Source organism: Crotalus tigris, unplaced genomic scaffold, assembly GCF_016545835.1.
Source record: "Crotalus tigris isolate CLP2741 ecotype Arizona unplaced genomic scaffold, ASM1654583v1 scf7180000023830.6690815, whole genome shotgun sequence".
In the NCBI taxonomy this organism is placed as follows: Eukaryota; Metazoa; Chordata; class Lepidosauria; order Squamata; family Viperidae; genus Crotalus; species Crotalus tigris.
The window spans coordinates 4237013-4250860 of NW_024100214.1; the positions used below are offsets into that span (position 1 = coordinate 4237013).

Here is a 13848-nt window from a genome sequence, read left to right on the forward strand (position 1 = left end):
GTAGTTCGGGTTTTAGGTGTTGTTCGTCAGCTAAGCGTTTTGTTCTGGAGATGAGTGTCTTGGCTACAGAGTTGATCTGTGCTGGGTGGTGGTGTGAGAGAGCGTGCAGATAGCGGTTTGTGTGTGTTTTCTTCTGGTAGATGGTGTGTCCTAGGGAGCCATTGGATTTCTTGTAGACTAAGACATCCAGGAAGGGAAGTTGGTTGTTAGCTTCTGTTTCCATGGTGAACTGTATTTTGGGGTGTAGGCTGTTGAGGTGTGTGAGGAAGTTGTCCAGTTTTTCTTTCCCATGTGGCCAGATTATGAAGGTGTCGTCTACGTATCTGAGCCAGAGTTGGGGTTTGTGATCAGATTTTTCTAGAGCTTGGGTTTCAAAGTGTTCCATGTAGAGGTTGGCATTGACAGGTGAGAAGGGTGTCCCATGGGTGCTCCTTCTGTTTGTTTGTATTTTTGTCCATTGTAGATGAAGTATGTGTTGGATAGGCAGTGGTTGGTCAGATCTAAGATGTGTTTGGGGGTGTTATATTTGTTTTGAATAGCTGTCAAGGCTTCTTTGATAGGTACTTGGGTGAGGAGGGATATGACATCGAAGCTCACTAGTAGGTCGCTGGGCTGTAAGTTTTGTTTCTTTATGATCTCTATAAACTGGAATGAGTTTTTTACGTGTGAGGTGATGGATTCTGCATAGGGCTGTAGTTGTTTGGCGAGAAATTTGGCTAGGTTTTGTAGAGGTGAGCCTATGGAGCTGACTATAGGTCTGAGTGGGGTTCCTTCTTTGTGTATCTTAGGGAGACCATAGAGCTTAGGGCATCTGGATGATTTCTCTCTGGGAATGATTCTTTGCTGGATCTCTTCGCTAATGGGAGAGGCTTTTATTTTGGATCTAATGGTTTTTTCCAGGTAGGTGGTGGGATCTGTGTTTAGGGGTTTGTATGTGGAGTCTTGGAGTAGGTTGGTTAATTTGGTTTGGTAGTCAAATGTGTTCATAACCGTGGCGTTGCCCTTGTCTGCTGGTAGGATTATTATGCTGGTGTCTTCTTTCAGGTTTAGTGCTGTCTGTTCCTCTTTGGGTAAGTTGCTTTTGGGTGGCTTGCTGGCATAGAGGAAGTTGGTGATTTTGAGTCTGATTCTGTTAGCGTCGTCAGGGTTGATTTTGGTCAGGCTGGTTTCAACTCCACATATAATGGTTTCAGTGGGGATGTGCTTGGGAGCGACTGCAAAGTTGAATCCTTTGGAAAGGACATTGGTTTCGGCTTTGGTGAGGATCCTATCTGAGATGTTATGCACTGTTTGTTTCATGTGTGGCTGTGAGGGAGGAGGGGTTTGTTTCTGGCATTCTTGTAGTCTTCGGAGTTTGTTGGTGTGTGTGTCTGTCTTGAGGGTGGTCTGTGTTTCAGCTCTCCAGACGGCGAGTTGTTTGGATTTGTCCCAAAGTGCGGGGTGGATCTTGTTGCTGAGTTTGAGGTGAAGTGTGAGGAGATCTTTGTTAATTCAGTCTAGGAGGAATCTTTTTGTGTGAAGTTCATTTCTGATTAGGGCCAATTCTGTTCTTTTCAGGATGCATTTGGTAGCTGCAGAGTTGGAGTGGAATTTCAGTTGGAAACATGTGGGGATTAAATTTTGATCTCGGCAGTTGCGTAGGAATGTGAGGTCACATAAAATGGAAGCTCTTTTGACTTCAAGTTTTTCATAGGTCCTGGTCAGATGGTGGATTTCCTCCCCGTAGAGGTTCGATATTTGTTTTCTGAGGTTTTCGCGGGTGTTTGTATGTAGGTCTTATATATAATTATATATATATATAATTATATATATATATATATATATATATATATATATATATATATATATATATATATATATAAAATTATATATAATTATATATACTTATTCTCTTGAAGCTGTCTGAAGTCTTGTACATTTGTCTGATGCCCTTTCACTGGTATTTTCCATTTTTGCAATTCGAGAACCAAATTGCATGGCCCGTTTTGGCAAAACAGCAGAGGCCGTCAGACCCAGCTCAGCAGCTACTAGACGCAAGAGCAATTTTTCTCCAATCCCACGAGGCCGGGCCAAGTTTGCTTTTTCCCATACAGGAAGTGAGTTAAGAAATGATACAACCTCTTCATCAAGAAAGGGAAACCTGAAAGGGAAAATTATAGCAAGAAAAGTATAAAATCAAGTTTTAACAAAACAAATGTAAACAAAGCTTTCTTTAATGAACTGGTTTGGTTAATTACATATTTCAAAAAATGTCTTTTTTTAATACATTCATCTGTAAAGACTCATTAGTGCAAAACTGTAGGCAGCTGCTGTCCTGAATGCTATGACAATTGTAATTAACTGTTCCCATTAATTTCAATGCTTTAGTCCAGATCTACCTTTTATCTATTTACAGCATACAGAAATATTGAAAATTTATTTATTTTATTTCTATAATCACCAATTTCAATAAGTGCATTTTTTTGTTTTCTTTCAATAACCCCCCCCCCCTAAAGGGCTCAGATATCATTTTAGTCTCAACATTCTTTTCCTAATGCTATTTCACAGAATAAGTGGAGAATTTCTTGGATCTGACCCAGTGAGATTATTTGCACACAGATAAGAAAATCAATGATAAAAATTATTAAATATTGTTCTATGTTCTTCCCCCACCCCAAGAGAGAAATGCATCATAGTTCATGTCTGTGAGAACTTCACAAACAAATCTCAAGGATCCATTCCAAACATTTTTTATCCTGATATGGCAATTATTAGTACTGAATTAATAGCTATTAACATTATTCAACTCTGGGATATTTACCAGAATAGTGTATGACAAAAAAGGATTTTTGAAAGTAGACTCTGCCTTCTTTTACCATAACACGTGAATTGTTTCTTCCATTTATCTATTAGATATTTGCTGCCTTTATTCCTTATCACTATCTGAATTTTAGTACGTCCAGTCAAGGATAGTCTTATCTGTTGCACAGCTGCTTACCTGGCTTCTTTGCCATGATCTCCAATAACTCTATCATCTCGACCCAGATTCCTAGAAGAAATGCGACTTAGTTCCATTCTTAATTCGTCAGTCAAGCCCTCAAAACCACTTTTTTTGAAGCAAATACGGTGTCTGGAATACCCTGCAAGTTGTTCATCTGCTCCAATTCCTGTAAGGACAATCTGTAATGAATATAGAAATACAACATGTAATGAGCAGAGATTACAGAATATTAATGTAGACATCAGCATTATATTCCAAATAAATCTAAAAGTAATTGACAATAGAGAATCTAATTTATACAAATGTTTAACAAATGAAAATCTAGCCATAGCCACAAGATGTAGCATGATTATATAAAAACCACAATGAAAACCATTTAGTTCCAAAACACAAAAAAGAAAAAAATGGTTATTAAATTATTTGTTTTTGAAGTATAATCATCAAAAAATATAACAAAAGAAATTTAAATTGTAAATGTAAAAAGCAAATTATGCATAAGGCCCGAAACGGAGACTTTTTTTTTTTGTTTCTCTGTCGCAATTTTCAATGCTAAAGTCAGTGTATCTACTTCCTTGTATACTACAAACATTCCCTAAACCAGGGGTCCTCAATCTTGGCAACTTTAAGACTTATGGACTTCAACTCTCAGAATTCCTCAGCCAGCAAAGTTGGAATTCTGGGAGTTGAAATCCACAAGTCTTAAAGTTGCCACGGTTGAGGACCCCTGCCCTAAACCTCTTTCATCATTGGTAGCATTATTTTACTACAAAACACTCTCCATTTTACAGCTATGCCTGTTATGTAAGTTGTGTGTGCAGTGTGAGTTTTAGTATATTGGAGACAAGGGAGAAGTTCAATAATTACGTACCTTTGCAGGACTTTTATATGGTAGAACGGCTCCCTGATTGGTAAGTAGACCCACTCCTCTGGAAGCAAACCATACGGCACAACCTATACTGTCATCCAAAACAGTATCCAGTGGATAAATTAAGTGTCTTATATGTTTCACTCTCATTGCTTTTAAATCCTCAAGCGTAACATTGATTTCCACAAAGTTCCAAGTTCTTGAAGGATTAATTATCTTCAATTCTTCTAATCCTGCCCTGCCAGTAATTCTATCAGGAGCATTAAAAGAAGGAGAAGAGTCACTGGTCACAGCATTCTTGACATTTAAAGATTCCTGACAAGGGGGAAATCGTTTCTTCTCTTTGCTGCATTTCTTAATGGAACTGTTCAGGTTACCTTGACCTGTAACCTCAAAGGCCACATTGAGAAGATCAATTGGTTCCTCCAAGGGAACATACCTGTCAGCAAGGGCAGCTATAATCATGGAGTCAAGGCCACCAGAAAAAAGTATTGCAATATAGGATTTCCTCAGATCTATATCTGATATTTCTCCTCTGAATGGATCACTGTTTCTCATTAGGCATAAAACTCGTTTCTTTACAGCTCTGCTCAATACATCAATAAATTGATGGACTCTTTCCTTCTTGTGATGTTCTGCAAGAAATTTTTGAAGAACTTCCGCATCAGCTACAGGTGAGGGAAAACTAAGTAATTGGGATTCTACTGTCATGTCAGAAATTTCCTCATTTAAAGGAATGATAGGAGCTATCAAAGACGTGGATGCATTTATCACAAAAGACACATAAGTAGGCAGAGATTTAGAAACTATGCTTAAATCTCCAGAGATTACATTTTCAACTACATTTTCTCTGCGAGGAAATTTCCAAGGATGTAACATTAAAGTAATAGATTTATGAACAACACAATCCTGCAGATTCATCTGAAAAATTCCTGATGCTGGAACTTCCAGCCACTGATTATTAGAGGCGGAACCAACAGAACTCAGTACAAGAACAGTGTCACTCTCTTGATTAAACTGCCACAGCAGACTTCGACGACCAAAGTAGTCCCTGCCAAACCATAAGCAATGCCTGGATGCCTGATAAAAAATAAAAGACCATGGACCCTGAACGGAGGACAGCACTGTCAAAAAATCAGAGTCACGATTGCAAGAGCAGAGTTGGCGAAAAATAACTTGTGTGTCATTCTCTTCCCTTTCCATAGACATTCCACTGAAGATTTCTCCATTCCAAAGGAATACATTACCAGAGTCTTCCAATGGCTGTGGAGTCATTAGCCCCCTTAAATGAAGTACATGGCCAGAAAATAAGCACCAGTATGGAAGATGAAACCCAGTCTTTTCCAGTTGTTGGCTTCTATCGGGTCCTCTTCTTTTAAGATTGTTTAGGATATCTTCTTTCAAGATATTACTTCCAGGGGCATGAGCAGATAAGCTGACCACACAGCAAATTCCACACATTGTAAACTTGTATTGGATTTAACTATTTCTTGGTCTTGGTTTTTTCTGAGTTTTCTATTTCTTGATGAGCTTTCTTTAGTTCATCTAAAGTAACTGGGGATAAAAGAAAATCTCATTTTTAACACATTAATTAAAAGGTGTAGAGAATCACGCAAATATTTAAAGTAGCCCTAAGTACATATGCAATTTTGTTCAATGCAAGATTAATGCACATATATTTACCATAACCCACGCACAGGAATCTACCTTACAATGCTTCCAAATATACTAATCCAGAGCAGGAATAAATAGCAGGTCCATGTGTTTCATTCCCTACCTAACAGAAGTGAGTGCAACAAAAGACCATTGATTTGGTCAGTTATTCAGGGACATCTCAACCAAAGTACAGAATGGAAAAAAGTCTTCTTTACGGTTACTGCCTTTTTTACATATGGAAAATGTAACAGTAAGAAAAAGCATTATTACTGGAACATACTGTCAAAATGATTTATGAAAGAAACTCTCCCATAGAGATAATGTACTATCATTCAATTCAGTATTTTTAAAGCAGTACCTGAAAATATCTGCTAAATCCTTTTCTAATTACAGTAATGTAATTCCCGTCAGAATATTTACTGCCGCATTTATAATTGAAATGAAAATATCAGATCCTTATCTGTATAATTATATTTCATAATGAAACCTCCCCAGTTGTACATTAGCTAGCTGATTGTGTAGTCGATTTAAACATTAACCTTTTGGTTTCATGCAAATGTCAAACAAATATAATTAAAATGTTGATATATAATCTTGACTGCGATATCTTGAATTCGCTCAAAATCAAATCACCAGAATTACAACTTTATAGCTAGATGGACAATTATTTTAGGGAGTTTTGGAGTTACCTAATTAACATTAACTTAAATAACAGTATCTAACTTTCACGTTCTAAAAAGTTGGAGACCCATTCCTGAAGATCTGCCGGGAGGCTATGTATTCCCGTGTTGTGTTACCTGATGGTAAAGGAAAGAGTCTTCTCTGCTATAGCACAACTGAGGATCATTCCCAAAGGGAAGGGATGAGCAATACATGACATTCCAGTTACTACTGAACTAAAAATTTTACTATATTTAACCATACACCAGCTGGCACTACTAAAAGTTATACTTCAACAATTTCTGATAGTCAAAGATTGCTCATGTCTCCTGTACAGATATATTTGATGCCACAAACAAAAAAAATCTATTTATTTTTCCAGGCAGTTATAAGTTCTTAACTTGCTTAGAATTTTACCTTTTATTTTTAATTGTAATTTTATTAAAAATTATAATTACAAAATAAAAAAGTAAAAAATAGAAATAATAGAAAATAAAGAATATAAATAAGAATATAAGAAAGGGAAAGAAATATATAAAGAAATGACTCCCCCCCGTGACTTGTTGTCATTATGTAAGTAATAACAATGTTAATAATTTGTCTTCTCTTAAAATACAACAAATGACCTCTTGTTTCCATATCCCAGCTCTTAACAATCAGCAACTCCTTAAAGCCAAGTCATTTCAATCCTGATCAGTGGAAATCCATTCAAATTTATCAGAAATAACAATGTATGTATTTTAACCTTGATCAAATAAACCAACTTTATATACCTTCCTTTTACTTTTAATAATTTTGATCTCTAGTTCCTTCAAATAATGTCCTACAACTTCATTTTTTTTTCATCTCTTCTTTGTCCTTTTTCACAAAATTCTTCAATGCTTTAACAAGCCTCTTTTGCAAATACAATACAGACAAATTAGCCAGGTCACTCTCTTAGTTTGTTATTTGTATAACCCTTTTTAATTATTATGAATAATTAGCTGGTTCCCTTTGGAGGCCCAGTGTAGTATCCTTTTTCTATTATCATTCTTGTAGCCAGTCATTTTTCAATCCACTTTCAGATCAGTCTATCTTGTCCAGTAAAACTTATTCTTGAATAAAGAAGGTAGAAACTTTTAATGTCCATTGTTCAAAAACATCCTTCAATATATCCAATGTTAAAATATTTTGCTTCTTTGCTTTAAAAAAAGTATTTTCCCATGGGAAGGATTCTTATAATCAATTCCAGGATCTTATTTCAAATCTGTGTGGGCCCTTAGTCTGTTTATAACTTTCCACAATCAAAGTTCTAATAACCCTTATGCTTTCCTTCCCTCCCATTATTTTATTTTGCTTGAAGAAAACTCACCCAGTGCTATAAAGTTTGATGATTCAGAGGTTCCTAATAGCTGAAAAGTAGCTAACAAGCAATTTCCAAAAGTGCTTAGAAAAGGAAATTATGCAAACCCAGTATCTTTTGGATTTGTTTTTTCCTCCTTTTTGGATAAGAATTATGAAGAACTAGTCTATTCTCCAGCTTTTTTCTGCCCTAGCTGCTGGCTCTGCCTTTAGAGGAACTATCTTCAGTATGGTTTTTCTTCGCCAGAAGTCAGAATTTTACCTACTTTTCAAGACTTTTTCTTGCCAACCTAGTCACTGTTTTATTCATAAAGCTAAGATCAAAAGTCTGTTCATTTTATATTGTCCTTTTCATAAGATACAGTTCCAAAGTGGTCATATGGATATATTTAAAGAGAGACCTGGATCATTGCTCCCCATCTAATATTCAGAGCTTCTTATCATAAGTTTATACAGGCTGTCCTTGCTTAACAATCATTTGTTCAGCAACTGTTTGAATTTAAAACAGCACTGAACAAATGGTACTTATTACTGGCTCTTGTACTTACAACATGTCAAGGTAATAATTTAAAGGCTAACCAGCTGATGTAATGTAATGTGGATAATGCAATATAGGAATGACTCAGCAGGTGTGTGTATCCCTTTAAGAGACTGAGTATAAAAGGGGAGTTTTTTACTTTAGTTTTTTTCTCTCTCATCCGTTTGACTGCTGTGTATTTGAGTTTGCTGTTTCACCACGTGTATGTATCTTATTTTTAGTATATATTTGTAGATATAGTGTAATATAAACCACCATTTAATTACAAACCACTGCTTACTGTATTTCTCCTGGGTTACCTCAGCGCAATAAGACTGTGCATGCTCTGACACAATACTCACAGCATCCCCATCATCACGATTGCGATCTGGGCACTTAGCAACTGGCTTGCAATAATGGCATTGCAACATCCTGTAGTCACCATTTATGGCTTTCACTGAGTTTGCAACAAGCAAAAGGAAGGAGGAAGCTGGAAGGAGGTTGCAAATGGCAACCATGTGATGCTGTGCTTAACGATATCATGGAATTTGCTCATTGACACTAATGAAAGCACTGGAACTCCTGTCACTAAGCAGTGTGGTCATATTGCATTGCATTGCATTATGATGGCACTGCTTAGCAATAGAAATTCCAGTCCCAATTACCATTGTTAAGTGAAGACTACCTGCACATACACATATTGAATTTCTGTACTTGTAGCATTATTTTATAACTTCAGATAAAAATAATCCATTGAGCATATATAGAAATGTCAATATTTTATAACACCAGAGTGAGAAAACAAAAATGTCCATTCATCTCACTGAACATTATCATCTTTGTTAAGTTATATGTCTAACATATCTAAAATATAAATGTATTTGAGGAACATACTTGTGCATTCGGAGAGAGTTTGAGTTCTGTCTGCTAGAAAGAATATGTTGCTGTTCGGTTGCTGTCTGTAAACTTTCTGCAAATTAAGAAGAAACAGTCTGAAAAGTTCAACACTAAAGAGATAAGATTTTTTTTTAGCTTTATTTTTTTATTTTTTTAGGCTATCTAGGACAGTTGTAGTCACGTACACCAATGGTTCTTAACCTTTTTGAACGAATCGCCCCCTTGAGCCAATGAGGAAATTGTCATCGCCCCCCTCCCCCAACATAACCTCTCAATCACAACATAGGAAATAATTCTTCAATTTATGCAAACACTTTTTTTGTTTTCTTCAAAATTGTCATCAGGACATATCGATGCAAATAATTTATTTCCAGTCTTTTTCCCATATCTCCCATATTCTGGCCAAAGGTGCGCCACTGTATGGGTAGAGGCTGCTGCGCAACGCGCATGAAGATAAGCGATGCATCTTCACATATGTACGGCATTCTGTACTGAAGCTAGCTGGAGGAACATTTGAAAACACAATTCAATCCACTAATAGTGAGCGATCTGATGTTTTTGTACGACAGATATACAGCAATTCACTGTATGAAAAAGTCTCAAAAGTGTCCCCAAAACTTCTCTCTCCATCACCCCCATATCGCCCCCTTTTCGTTCCATTGCCCCCCTGAAAAATGAAATCGTCCCTTAGGGGACAATATCGCCCAGGTTAAGAACCACTAACTTACACGATTCTTCTTCAAGTTGGAAAGTTCATCAACTACAATTTTTTGCTCTTTAATCTGCAAGATGAAAAAAGGTCTCAATTCCATGAAAAATAAGCCCAAGATTTCTAAGCATAATTTGTAAACTAGCTTTTTAAATCTACCTAACACACACACACACACACACAGACAGACATTTTAAAAAAGTAAAATAAACATCTTATTTACATGTATCAAGTTTATTCCATCATAAAATCTGATGAAGTGATGTCTATTTAGAAACTCTTGTGTAGGCTTCTTACCATCTTCTTCACGCAGAAGAGTCAAGGAACATGCAAATAGGAGATGGCCCTACTAAAATAGATTGAGCTATCTGGCGGATAGCTTCTTCTATATTGCTTGCAGCCTATAGAATTTACTTCTTCAGGAGCTATGGCTTAGTTTCCACTGCATTCAGAAAACTTTTAAAGGGCCATCTTTTCACCAACCATTTAACTTTCAATTGCCTTATAATTCACTTGAATAATCACATGAGTAGAAACACAGAATTTAATTCAGATAAATATACATTTAAGTCATTCCAATAAATGGTATTTTATACAGAAATACTTATATCCCAAACATGGTTAAAATGATTCAGTCAACAAGAAAACTTAGTTAGAGACTGCATCCACTATAATTAAAATATAAAGTTTTAAAGCTCAGATTTTAAGACACTTATTATCATTATCACATGGATTCAGATGACAAATCTATTTTCCCACATCCAGCAATTTTTTTTCATATTCACCTATAATTTTTGCAACAAGCCAAACCGAAGATATTTTAACTCTCCAGCTTCAGCAAGGAGAAAAAATGCATACTTTTGACAGTTTCTACAAATTCAAAATAATCCAAACTGTATTTCCTTGTTAAAAGGAGCATCCCCTTTCAGTGAGAATTGCTTTTTTAAAAGAACAATCATATTTTTAAAGAGAAATTATTATTTTAACAAACTACATTAGGTTGCATATAAGCCCAAGTCTAATGAAGCCTGATCCTTAATGTGTGTTTAGCATATTAGTTTTGGGCTATAAAACTGTTGGTATCGCTAAACAGGATTCCTTTCTGAAAGTTACTCTGTCGCATCTTGTAAAAAGCATAGTTTAGTGCTATTTTATCAAGATTCTACAATCAGCATTTACAGATGTACCTTGTCCATATTAGTGTCTCTCATTCTTATAATTTCACTCTTTTTCCACTGACCTTTCTGTTCAGCTCTTCTTTATCAGGCAACTTTGACCCTTCCCCCCCTTCCCCTAGTAGTGCCGGGCTTGACATCTGCTCCTGTTGACTGGTCAGAAGAGCCCAGGTTCTTTTTCGATGCCAGATATAATCACTTACTGCTCCTTTGACAGTTTAAAGGTGACAGGATCTCAAGACCTGAAGAAAGCAAGAAACCAGAGTAATTCTCCAATGACATTCACAGCCAGTAGCCAATGCAAAATCTCCATATAAAGGAAGAGAGCTGCACGTCTTTTGTGAATAGGTGTGGTGATAAAAGTACCCCTCCCATATGCATTTGAGCTGCTTTCACAACCAAACCTCCAAGATATCCCCGTCCCAATTCTTTTGAGCTGCTTGAAGGAACAGTGTAAGAAAACATTCACAGCAAGCAGCGTTCACCCTTAGAAGTGCCAGGAGGAAGAATGTATCAGGAACCTGTGGCTGAGGAAACCACATTGTTACTATTTACTGACTATATTCCAAGTATAGCACCTGCCATACTTGGAAGGGATAAATAATATGGGATAAAATGAGGACCCAGATTGTTGGGGGCAATGTAAATATATATATATATATATACATTGCTTACTGGTGTACACCGCTTAGAGAGTGCTTGCACTTAAAGTGGTATATAAGTCTCATAAATAAATAAATAATATGGTCAGCCAGATAGGTTTATCTCACATATTCCAATGTCATGCTGTAATTTACATTATGTCTGCCTTTTTCTTTGTCCTGCCTTTATAATGTAGTAGGCCATTATCAATAATAGCCATTACCACTAGTTATATACAGTATAAGCCTGTATACATTCTGCCTTTGCTCAGGGCTGCCAACACACTGCCAAGGCTCAGCTGGGAGTCCAGGAAATACTGTTTTATTGACCACACGCCGATATAATTATGTTGCATCTTCAAAATGATGTAGATGCTTTATGGGAGCCAAATTTTGAGCACAACATAGGTGAGCATTGTCACTTCTTTTTCTATATATTCTTTATATTCTCTACCCCAGCAATATGAACTGATCCTCAAATCCCAGCTTAGGCATGAGAGCTGGCTGGGTGTCTTTGGGCCAGTCCCCTCTCTCAGCTCACCTCAGAGAGTAGTTGTTGTGGGGAAAATAGGAGGAAAGTGTATTAGGTATGTTTCCAGCCCTGACTTATTAAAAAAATAAATAAAGGTGGGATATAAATAAATAAATTAAATAAACATCGGACTCAGGATCAGAGAGGTCCAGGTTCAAATCTATTCTCAGCTATAAAATTCTTAGGGTGATTTTGAGCAGTTCACTCCTTCTCAAGCACCGCGTGGGGTTGCTGTTTCAGAAAACACCTGTAAGGAAAGGCATCCTTGGCCCAGCATGTCCTCATCAGCCCCATTAAAGAGGCCTCTGAAGGGGTACATATTGTCCATTCTTGGTTTACACGAGGCCAAGGAAGTAAGCGACTCACAGCAGGTAAATCCACCCTCAACCAGAAACTTTAGAGCAGGGGTAGAAAATTATGGCCCCTTTATGACTTGCAAACTTCAACTCCCAGAATTCCTGGAGTTGAAGTCTATAAGTCATAAATTAAGGACCATAGTTCCTCCGCTCCTGCTCTAGGGTATCTTCAGACTTAACCTCCCCAAAACAAGCTCCCTCCCACCGCTGCCCGCCTCTAAAAATTTGTAAAATATTAATCTGGTTATTTAATTCTCGCAGACATACGCACAATTTTAGTCCACCCTGCTGCCACGCTCGTCTGCTTCTCCTGGAGACTTTGAAGCAGAAGCGATTGAATGACCACACTGATTTTGATTGGGTGCGCGATATGACGAGCACGCCTTTCGACCACTGAAGTGAAGCTGGCGAAAACTGGAGCACGAGATGCGAAGAGGACTGTGGGAAAAGGCCGGCGGGGGCGGGGCTTAGTATGTTTAGCATAGATTTGTTACAAATAGGATTGACTCATATCCTAATTGATATAGTGTATGATTTGATTTTTTTTGTTTATCCAGACAGTCCTATATCCTATATGGAGGAAGTCAGCAAATCAAAAATGCTGTTTAAGACTGATGATGACACTCAAACTATAAAATTTGGAGAATAATTGCATTTTCGTATTGAGCGAATTGCTTATCTTTCTTGTGGGAACCCCATTTTTGCAGTCACAATACTTTTCTATTTCCCATCCTTGCTCTAACTTAAATGTTTTGGGGTGAGTGTTCGCCTTCGAGTCAGTATTGAGTCCTGGCGACAAATCCTTGTAACTTTCTCAGCCAGATTTTCCGAAGTTGTTTGCTTTTGCCTGCTTCTCTGAACTGAAAGAGAGTGACTGATCTAGGATTACCTAGCTGGCCTTTTTTGTGCCTTTTAATCATTACACGAAACTAGCTCTTAAATGCATTTAGTGTATGCAATGGTTTTAACGTATGTAAGATAGCATGTCTTTTGAAACAATTCATAGAACCCACAAAATTAATAACAAAGCATTTTTTCAACTTACGTTTTAGTTCCCTAAGTTTTATTAGCCGATGTACTCAACTGAGCCCGGAACTATTGCGAAAACAGAGCAGCTTCGATTCAAATAGGAAATTTGACACAGGCTGGATACACTACTACACTATACAAACTTTTCTCTATAAGTCATCTCGGACAACCTCTTCTGCAACTCAGCGGTGTCGCTCTACACTGCCGTAAATCCATAGTTAAAGCCTTTGCATCTTAAATTGCAAGTCGGGGGAATCACTAACGTTACAAAGCTATGGCAAAACTTTGCGCAGATGTATTTTCCTATGCAAATGTCTTGCTAGCCAAACTCAAATTACCTTTCACACCAACCTCCTCAAGCAAACCTCCTCCGTTTTCAATATGACCCCTCCCCAAGCTGGGGCAAGAGAGACACTCTGGTAATCTAATCCCTCTCTATGTATCAGTACTTTAATCGGAAGCTTGAAACGATAAGCAACAAAATGGAACT

The 13848-nt window shown here is 37.2% G+C and overlaps 2 protein-coding genes across 4 annotated transcripts; both read right to left on the reverse strand.

The window, feature by feature from the left end:
- Positions 1-1884: 1884 nt before the first annotated feature.
- On the reverse strand, positions 1885-5341 carry ASNSD1 (asparagine synthetase domain containing 1). Its single transcript, XM_039321922.1, has 3 exons — positions 3849-5341; positions 2978-3159; positions 1885-2140 (listed from the first exon to the last, which is right to left on the reverse strand). The coding sequence occupies exons 1-3, from the start codon at positions 5304-5306 to the stop codon at positions 1885-1887; spliced, it is 1896 nt and encodes a 631-aa protein (XP_039177856.1). The 5' UTR covers positions 5307-5341.
- Positions 5260-13779, reverse strand: ASDURF (ASNSD1 upstream reading frame). 3 transcript variants are annotated; one of them, XM_039321923.1, is made up of 7 exons: positions 13697-13778; positions 13375-13412; positions 12601-12767; positions 10866-11042; positions 9645-9698; positions 8914-8989; positions 5260-5399 (listed from the first exon to the last, which is right to left on the reverse strand). In XM_039321923.1, exons 4-7 carry the CDS (start codon positions 10938-10940, stop codon positions 5329-5331), a joined length of 276 nt encoding a protein of 91 aa, XP_039177857.1. In that variant the 5' UTR covers positions 10941-11042; positions 12601-12767; positions 13375-13412; positions 13697-13778; the 3' UTR covers positions 5260-5328. The 3 variants fall into 3 exon arrangements, with proteins under 3 accessions (XP_039177857.1, XP_039177858.1, XP_039177859.1); XM_039321924.1 differs by lacking the exon at positions 13375-13412 and having other exon boundaries at positions 13697-13765; XM_039321925.1 differs by lacking the exon at positions 12601-12767 and having other exon boundaries at positions 13375-13779.
- Positions 13780-13848: the final 69 nt, after the last annotated feature.